The sequence below is a fragment of the Notolabrus celidotus genome, chromosome 7 (assembly GCF_009762535.1).
Source record: "Notolabrus celidotus isolate fNotCel1 chromosome 7, fNotCel1.pri, whole genome shotgun sequence".
Taxonomy (NCBI): domain Eukaryota; kingdom Metazoa; phylum Chordata; class Actinopteri; order Labriformes; family Labridae; genus Notolabrus; species Notolabrus celidotus.
The window spans coordinates 23,066,049-23,075,924 of record NC_048278.1 but is presented as its reverse complement, the minus strand read 5'-3'; the positions used below and the strand labels follow the sequence as shown (position 1 = coordinate 23,075,924).

Sequence of the window (9,876 nt, the reverse complement as noted above, 5' to 3'; positions counted from 1 at the left end):
TGATTAAATTGTTTCAAGATAGAATTCTCTGAAGTGTTATAATATAAATAATAATATAAAACTTTTAGATTTAATTATTTTGTAAACTCTTTAACTTAAAGAAAATCTTTCAAAATAAAATATAAAAATAAAATAATTCATATTCAAATCTCAGAAATTTGTATTTTTACTCATTAAGGTTAACTTATAATGTAGTTTATTAACTGTTTTTTAAAGGTTATTAAATATTATGTAAAAAGTTATTTTTCTACTTATTAAAATATTAAAAAAATAAAATTTAAATATGATGATGTGTCTCATGTAATTCAATTGTTTAAAGATAAAATGCTCTGAAATGTTTGATTTTAATAATGTGTTTATCTACATATTGAAATATTTTAAATAAAGATATATATATTTTTACATCATAACGTGTCTCAAGTGATTTAATTGGTTAAAGTGATATTTTGTTTTTGTCATTAAACTTGTTCTTGTTGTTTTGAAGACTTTACACAGTTTATGGTGATATATATTTTCACTTCACTTAAACTCAGGTAAATATTGAACTTTAGACTTCCCTGAATTTGTCTGAAAGCTTCAGTAGTTCACATTACCAACGTTTTGAACATGTAAATGTAATACACTAATATTTATGAAGTGGTAATATTCATCAAAAGTATCAGATGTGTTGATGAAATACTGACAACTTTAACTTCATGTTGATAATAAAACTTACTTAAAACTTACTAATAAAACTTCCTTCTTGTATTTCATATAAAACCTTTGCAAAGAGGTCAGCAAGGTATCACATAAAGAGTACAGAGTCTGCTAAAGTATTAATATAACAGTCCTAGCCAGGTAGCTCGGTAGCGTGATTGATAGGAAGGTAGCTCAGAGTCTGATGGTGTGGGGCTCAAGTCCTGGTAAGGGCTTCAACTGTGACATGGAAATGACACAATTTGCTCACAATCTGGTTGAGCTGTGCTTTTGTACAACTACAACAAGGTGGCGCAAAGTGGCGCAAGGTGGCGCAAGGGTTCAAGTCCAGTGTAGGGAACGTTCAAGGTTGAGGCAAGGAGTGTGGAAGTGACGGAAGAAGAATGAGGAAGGGAGGAGCAGGACAAAAGCCATGAAGTCCAGGACAATAACCCCAAAAAGGTTAAAAAGCAGATAGAAAATAAGCAGGAGCAAAAACGGACCCCCGGTGTAAGATGTAAATTATATAAGGCTGTGTTACACTTAGTGGTTCAGATAATTGCCAGATGTGAAAAGGTCAAAGGTCAAGAGAGCTGTACAAAGACAGACGCCAGAAGGAACAGTTAGGTCTTGTTGGATTTGTCTGAACCTGAAATGAATTGTGGAGAAATCCACTGGATTTAATGAAGCAGTGGAGAGAACGAGAGGATGAGAGACGGAGTGAACAAGCGAAAGGAAGCAGCTTATAATCAAGTGACTGATCCTGCAGGATTACATGTCTAAATAGAGCTTAGGCTTCCCTTGAGAGAGAAAGAGAGAGAAATGGATCGAAAGCAGGAGGGTCACACGGAGGGAAAAGATTGAAAAAAAAAGAGGTAATCAACTTTTAGATGTACTAGTTTAGTGGTTCCAAACCTGAGGTGTGGTGCCCTATCAATTTTCCTTTTTTTTTTGACATATTAAATATTTTTGTCTTTTTGAACCCTAGTCGTTTGAAAATGACAGTCTGAATGTTTAGAGGGTAATATATGCAGCTTGTACACTTCACTTTTAGTCCTCAGAAAAGATGAATGACGACAGAGCTGGAGCCTGAAAAACAGGATAGATAAAATAATTTTCACATATGAGGTGAGAAACTATCATTTACAGTATTTGCTGCTGCCGGTAAGACAAAGCATGGTGGAGAAAAATGAATCTGACTGTTTAGTTTTGTTTCTGCTGTGTTGGCTAGGTGTCTCTTACAATAGAGGCTTTGGATCACATTTTTACACCTGATCAAATTTAACATGACAGCATACACACATTAAATATACAAGGACTTTTTGTTGAGAGGATAGGGTGGTGGATAGAGTGGGAAACTGGAAGATAGTAGTGGGAATGTCATGCGCCAGAAGGCTGCCTGCTTCCAGGACTATAGCCTCTGTACATGGGATGCAGGATTTTGTAGCTCTGCCAAACCAGCACCCCAACCTCTTGGTGATTCATAAGAGAGGTTCAGATAAGACAAGCCTTGTTCCCCATGAAAGCTGATCCCTTAGGGTGATTTCAGGCTTAATTAACTTTTGCTTGCTGCACAACATGCACTGCATAATCTATATAAAATATGATCATGGGAGCAAATTCACAGCACAATTAAAATCTGAGTTGGTATGTTTTTCATTATATAATGTGTGGACAGCATTCTCAACATAAATGCTTTAATGTATCAGAAAATGGAGATCTGACCTGTAACTGCAACTCCATGGCAACTGACATTAAAAAAGCACAGACTGTGGGCAACATCCAGTCTGAAGATATTTCAACAGTAAGTGTCACAGAACAAATCCAAGAAATTAGTGTCAAGAAAAGAAAGAAGACCATTTATATTTAATATATATCTATAATTTATTGTATGGCTGTGGTCCTATGTGATGAGTTTAATAAGCCCTTTTAATGTATCTAAGATGTGTATCAAACATAAATGTTGACATTGAATGCATTGTACTAGAGTTAGCTTAAAGCAAACTTCTATCCATTGACAGATCACACTTAAAAGATCATATAATTATATTTAAAAATTACAGGTATGAGTAAACATATGATTAAACATCTATTTGCATGGGTAATCTTAACATGCAACAAATATGTCTACAGAGGAATACAGCTGCTCTAAATTCATGCACGCATCAGCAGCAACAAAGCTCCCTGACTCTGTTTTTTTGCAGTGGTTTTATTTTTACATATGTGCGGCTGTGAAGCTGCAAACACTTTATGATTTGGTATAATTAGTACCTGATGTCTTAAAATCACAAAATAAACTGTATCTTAGTAACAGTAGTCTCCAAACCAGAATTATTAAACATTTCTTCATGTAGTCAACTTTATTCTTCAAGACACACTTTTGACAACAAACCTGCTTTTTGGAGCTACCCCAATGAAACACTAGGCTGTAATAAACCTGCCTCCTCTATCATTAGAAACATAATTTAAGGGACTTGAATGATGCTCTGTTGTTGTTGTTAATGCTGTTGCTGTTGTTGCTGTTGTTGCACTTCACAGTTGCAGCATGCCTTACAGAGCACTCAGAGCGGCTCCTGCTGGTTTGGTGGAAAACAACACAGAGCCACTTCCTGTTACATGTCTCACTGCTTGAAATTTGATCTTAAGAACATAAAGAGGAGGACCACAAGGCATAAACCAAACACAGAAAAGCAGGAGGGCTGGCTTTGGACTGAAACACCCTGTTTCTGTATGTTGATTTAGTTTGAGTTTGCATGAACATATGTCGGTGCATATGAATGGTTAACAGCTGGAAAGTAACTTGACTGCTTTCAGGTTGTGAAACACTGCTGTAGATCTGTCCTGATACAATTCCCTCTAAGTTCAAAGGTTGCTGGAGCTCAGTGGGAGCAGAGCAGAGCAGATCTGAAAGAATTAAAAGGTAAGACGTGTTGCTGTGAACATTGTTCCTTTTATGCTTTTCCTGTGCATTTTGTTATATTGCATGTTGATCATTCTGTGTGTAGCTAGTCCATCGTGTAACATGATCAGAGCAGGAAAGCAGCTATGCAAAACATAAACACACAGTGGGTGCACTCAGTCAGCTGGTTGAGAAAGACACACTATAAGTGCTAAACCAGGCCTGTATAACCTTATTTCATATTGAATGTTATCAATTCCATTATGATAGCTTTTTAAGAGAGACTCACTTTTGAAACTGGATTGATCTCCTTGTGTGTTGTTGCTGTTTTGCACAAGCTTATGATGAGGAAACATACGCTGCTGTTGTGTTAGGTGAACCTGTATCCACGGTATACCTGGAGGACATTTGTGTTAAAGTCATGCAGAAGAAAGTAATTCCAACATGTGCCAAGTTTTTAAGGAGTGCAATGTGTTGAGTATACTTCAGGGAGATTTGTTACATAATCAGTGTCATGTTATCTTAAATCCCTGTTAAGCATTTATCAGCTGTTTGTCATTAGGATTTTTAAAACACTAATGTACTTTTGCCAGAATGAGAGGGCATTGAATGGGATTGTATGGTGAGGACTAATTTTGTGTTTCCCTTCATTGTATTTCATTAACTGCCTCCTCTCATACGTGCAGCTACATGTTTATGTATGTGCTGAATGTTTACTGTCACCTCTGATGCAGATTGAACCATTCACCCCTGCATCATGTACCTGTGACAGGAATGAGTAGACAGGAGTATTTGTAGAACTGCAGCTTGCTTCCAAATAAACGAATGAATGAATTTGTCAAAACAACGATAATTGGAACCTCTCTAAATCTGCGTAGTGTTCATTAGTAGAGTTTAATTGGTAACTGTCACCGCTCACACAGCAACCCTGCATATTGCATGACTAAGCACATGTGATCATTGTCTATTGTTCATTGTTGAGTGGCAAATACTCTAAACAATGCAATGTTTCAAACCCTTTCACTGAAGTGTTACAAAGGGATTTTAAGGATGGTGAAAAAAGGAAAAGGAATTAAGAGGTCTTCATAAACCAGTATTTTCATATTAGGGCAGACAGACTGCTGGTATGATGGGGAAACAAAGAAAGGACCCAAATGCAAGATTCATTAGGCAGGCTAAAATTCCCTATCCATTTAGTAAAAAATCAAAGCCAGTACACAGGAAGGGAGTCAGACCAGGAGGAAGTATCCAATGAATTTGACCTGGGGGAAAAATCAGATAAAAATACATATACTGGTCAAAAACCAAGCAGCAACTTCCGGTCTCAAAATATGAAGCCCATGCGGAAGTGTTATGAGCTGCAGTTCATTGAGCATCCGCTTGAGGCTGGCTGCAGGAACAACGGAAACCACATACACACCCATTCAAAAAAGACGATCTTTGCAGCAATAACAAATATGTTTATAGCCTGGTTCAAAAAACTGCTTCAGTAAGTTAATAAGTTTTAATAAGTTTTGCCCATTTAAGGACATGACTGATTTGGCTGACAGGCGGGAACACTGTAGCTGTTGGCTAGGAGGCTCAAAGCCTGCCTCTTTACCTCACACTAGCTTGACAGCAGTTAGGTTGAGTTCAGCATCTCCAATATGGCCCCGCCTTCGATTGGCTTCAAAACAGTGCTTCAGAAACAGATGCGTGACGTCACTGATACTATGTCCATTACTTATACAGTCTACGTCAAATACACAAGGAAAACATGAGGAAGAAAGGCTGGAACTCTGACACTAGGTACAAGATGAACCAGTACAGAAAGAAGGCGAGACATGGCTTAAATACGTACTGGGAGTGGGGATAAAAAGACACAGGTGCTGCACATTAAGGTAATCAGGGGAGCAGGAAACACAAGGACAGGAAGTCATCCAATCAGAAATGAGAAACAGGAGTGAGTAACAAAATAAAACAGGAAGCATAGAGCAGGAAAGATGAGAGACAAATAAAATAAGTTATCTAATCTGGAGGCATGACAGCTAACCAAAACAATGAAAATACTATTTTATATCAAATTTTATTTTTTCTTATTCACAAAAGTATTGGCTGAAATACAATTTTTTTTCAACACTTTCACTACTTGCACTATTTATTTATTTTTATTATATGAAAAAGTCTGTATTTCACCAGCTTTGAGTGTGGAGGTTTGCTTTCATTCTCAGTCTGCTCTCTCTGCACTTATTGTCCAGCAGTAGATCAAAGCCTTTCTGACCTTACAGTTAAAACCATGGTGAGGAACATTTATGATATCCACTAACATACAACGAAGTGTATGAACATGTTCATACAAAGCATTAAACAAACACTGAAAGTCATCCTAGGTCGCACAACCTACAGATAAAAAGATTCACTCAGGCCCTTTAAGTTAGCTGAGTTTAATAAATGGACAACAGCTTTGTGTTTGGTTTGCTCAGGAGGTTATCTCCTCAGCCATTCACAAAACATTCAAAAACACATAGACATTGTTTCACAGTGTCCAAATTCTCATGTATTTACAATGTTTATTTAGAAGTTAAACCATCTACTATGATCCTCTTGAATGACTCTAAGACTGGAGTCAGTCACTCATTAAAATAAATGACTCACTTAGTATCATTCAGGGCCTCTTTTTCTTTGTTCCTCCCAGGTTTCAGTTTAGAGGCTGAGCTTGATTGTATCTTCCAGTCAGCCATTGTCTCTCTGGTTTATGTATCTCATTTACATTTTAAACAGTTGCTTCAGACTTCATGAATGTTTACCTTAACTCTTAAACTTGTTGGACTATAAAGGGTCAGGTAGGAAGAAGTGTCAGAAAACATCTAACAGTGTCTTTTTCTTCTGCCATCAGATGGAGCATGTCACTTTCCCACCACTGAACAGAGTTGCCATTTGTGGTGGCACCCATGGAAATGAGATGTCTGGAGTGTACATGGTGAGAGAGATGCAGAAACAGAAGGAAGATCAGGCTGGATCTGTTTCAATAACCACCATCATGTCAAACCCAAGGGCTGTGGATGCTTGTAGAAGATACATAGATACAGATCTCAATCGCTGTTTCACAGATGCCTTGTTGAGGTAAGATCACCAATTCTAAAGGTTTCTGCATGTCAATAAATCTGCTCTGAAAAGACAAATGCAGCTAAAACTAGCTAGAAAACAAAATAAACCTTCTCCTCTTCTGGCTTTTAGTGCTCCTATAACAGACTCCACACCCTATGAGTTGAGGCGAGCCAGAGAGCTGAATGATCAGCTTGGACCCAAAGGAAGTGAAGGGGCTGTGGATCTGCTCCTTGACCTCCACAACACTACCGCCAACATGGGCCTGTGCCTCATCTTTTACTCCATAGACTGGGTCACCCTGCACATTTACAAATACATACAGGTCAGTCCTCTAGAGTGCAAACATTTTTTGGACAATAAATTGACTTCATCACATGTAGAATTCTAACTCTCACCATGAAAATCCCAAAGATTTAATGCATACTTTCAGTCAGAGTAATCAAATACCGTAGGAACTCAAATACAAATACATACATATATTCCATGGCATTACTAACATCTCAAAGTAATCTGTTTATTGATAATGTCTACCAGCTTTCGTCAGCTTGCTAACATTTGCTAATGCTTGGAGAAAAAGGAAAAGCTAAAAGACCAAAGTGATGAGGACTCACTATCTGAGGACCATAAATCACACAAACCTTAATGATAACCCATTTTGATGTTAAAATATCTACAAACTGACAAAACTAAACCTTATCTCTTTGAACAGAGCTTAGAAATGTCTGCCAAGAACTAGTACTTTTACATGGTTTGTGTGAATGTTGTAACTTCATGCTGTTTAATTATATAGTCCATAATATTCAGAATCTACATTTATGATCAAACTAACGGATAAAGATGTATGTGTGTTTTAATGTTAATGCCCAGTGGATTGCACCAAAGCAACATACAGTTTTTTGTTGTTTTTTTACAGAGCAAGATGACCACCCCTGTGGAAGCAATCCAGTTGGACATATCCATTTCCAAGGCTTATTCCCTGGAGTCAGTGGGCAAACATGGCTTTGGTTAGTGTTATATTTTTTTCTGCCCGCCTCTGCATTAATGCTGGTTTGTTTTTTGGTTGTTTTTTTTTAACACAGAGTTTTTTTCTATTTATCTATTTCTCTGCAGCGCTGGAAGTCGGTCCCCAACCTAATGGTGTGGTCAGAGCTGATATCTTTAACATGGTGAAGGAGGCAGTGGATCTCACAAAAGAGTGGCTTCAGCTATTCAATTCTGGTGAGAGACAACTGCTGGTATTACAAAAAACAGATCAACAATTTTAAAAAAAGAAGCAAAAGAAAGCAAAACAAAAGGGATTTAGCACATTGAGGAAACAACAGTGGTGACCGAGCTTTTGCTTTGAGTACAACAGCATTACTTCATATTGCTCACAATGTTTTTTGCCTATAGGAGAGACATTTGAAGAAGGTGAAGTAGAGGCGTATGTTCCAGTGAAGACTGTTGACTACCCAAGGGATCCTGTAACCAATGAAATTACTGCTTCCATACACCCACAGCTGCAGGTAAAAGACACTGAAAGAAATTAGCACAATAACGTATTTTTTTGTAAATACCATGTAACAGTGAGATGACAAAAAAAAATGTGCAGCTTGTAGTGAAACATTTGGAGAATTATTGTAAAATCTGCAGCTTTCCTTAACTTTATAGAGATGTGTAAATAAGTAGCCCCAGCAGCAACAAAGCTATTTGGACCCAGCCAACACATAAAGACAGTTTGTTACTAGGTGGAGCATTAAGCAGCTCAAGCCAAAAAGAACACTGAATTAACACCAGTCTTGGGCTACACCTCTTCGATGACAAAACATGCATGCTTCATTAAAGATGGAAACCCATGCTTGTGTTAGTTAACCTGCCTGGTGCATTATCACTCACCTGTTTAATTGTTCTGCTTTTTCCAGGACAATGACTTCAAGCTTCTCCAACCAGGTGATCCAACATTTCAGTCATTTTCTGGGGAGACAATGAGGCACGAGGGAGAAGCATTCTACCCTTTCTTTGTAAACGAATGTGCCTACTATGAGAAGAAGATTGCTTTCAATTTAGGCAAGAAGATCACCCTTGCCTTACCATCCATTAGTGTGAAAAAAGACTGAAACATAGTTAACAAAGAAAGAACAAGTTGTACTGTAGCCAAATTTTAGATTGCAGTGGCATAATGAATGAAGAGCACTGTATGTATAACTTTTTTATAAACCATCTCAAATAAGACAATGGAAAAAGTAATGAAATAGTGATTCTATACAGGTGCCACAACTAATTACATGATGACTCTTTACACTGTAATGATAATCTAATGCAGCACTCTGCACGAGTACAACCTCTGTGAGGCTTTAAAAGGGGCTTTTTTGATACCAAAGATGTTTTTGTACTTGAATTAATAATATTGCACAGGTATTGAAGTCATGATCCTCCGCTGAATTTTATGAAAACTAGAACCAAGAATTTTTAAATGGTGGAAATAATGCAAGACACCATGTGTGAATAAATGTTTACTCACTTAAGAGTATGACAAAATGTTGTTTTTTTATGAAATTGTATGAACCTACAAAAGCTGATTTTTTGTGCTCAGTCTCTTAAGAATGTATTTTTCAGTCTCCATATCTGAAGCTTTTATTTATTCAGTTACTGTTAGTTTGAAATTGACATTGGCTTTTTACTGTCTTCGTCAGGGTGAAGATAATTAAATAAACACACTTGTTACTCCAGTCAACTGAAGCAATATACTAATTATTTCTCAACTGCATATGCAGCTGCCTCTATCACAATGATGACTAAAGTCTAAATTCATTTTGCAGTTTGAGAGTTCTGAAAACAACAAATATTAATGTTAAAAGTGCAGCTTTCTAGTGTCAGTGTGGGGAATTAATTTTATTAAACTTTGAACAAGTTTCCTGCCATGCTAGCAATAAGCCAGCTAGCAATTGGCTATAAACCTGTTGCCCAATGGTAAACTGAGCAAACAGCTAGTATCGGGAAACTAACATGAACTGCTAATCATTATCAGCATGCTTTTATGAGCTTGGTTGTATGTTAGTATGCTATTTAGCTTTTAAGTACTTGGTGCTGCTGAGGCACCTGGTAATCACTAGATCACTAGTTTCACTGGTAATCATAGTCATGAATTAACATAAGCTAATTTGCTTAAAGTTGCAAATTAAGTACAAGAACTGATCGTGTTAAATTTAATGTTGTTACAAAAAGATCATAAACAC

The 9,876-nt window shown here is 37.0% G+C and overlaps 1 protein-coding gene across 3 annotated transcripts; it reads left to right on the top strand.

Annotated features, from left to right (window-relative positions):
• Positions 1-3,308: 3,308 nt before the first annotated feature.
• acy3.2 (aspartoacylase (aminocyclase) 3, tandem duplicate 2) lies at positions 3,309-9,369 on the top strand. Of its 3 annotated transcripts, none has more exons than XM_034688273.1 (8): positions 3,309-3,403; positions 3,537-3,595; positions 6,450-6,676; positions 6,791-6,983; positions 7,575-7,665; positions 7,772-7,879; positions 8,054-8,166; positions 8,563-9,369. In XM_034688273.1, exons 3-8 carry the CDS (start codon positions 6,450-6,452, stop codon positions 8,755-8,757), a joined length of 927 nt encoding a protein of 308 aa, XP_034544164.1. In that variant the 5' UTR covers positions 3,309-3,403; positions 3,537-3,595; the 3' UTR covers positions 8,758-9,369. The 3 variants fall into 3 exon arrangements, with proteins under 3 accessions (XP_034544164.1, XP_034544163.1, XP_034544165.1); XM_034688272.1 differs by having other exon boundaries at positions 3,334-3,403; positions 3,490-3,595; XM_034688274.1 differs by having other exon boundaries at positions 3,338-3,403; positions 3,544-3,595.
• The last annotated feature ends 507 nt before the right edge of the window (positions 9,370-9,876 follow it).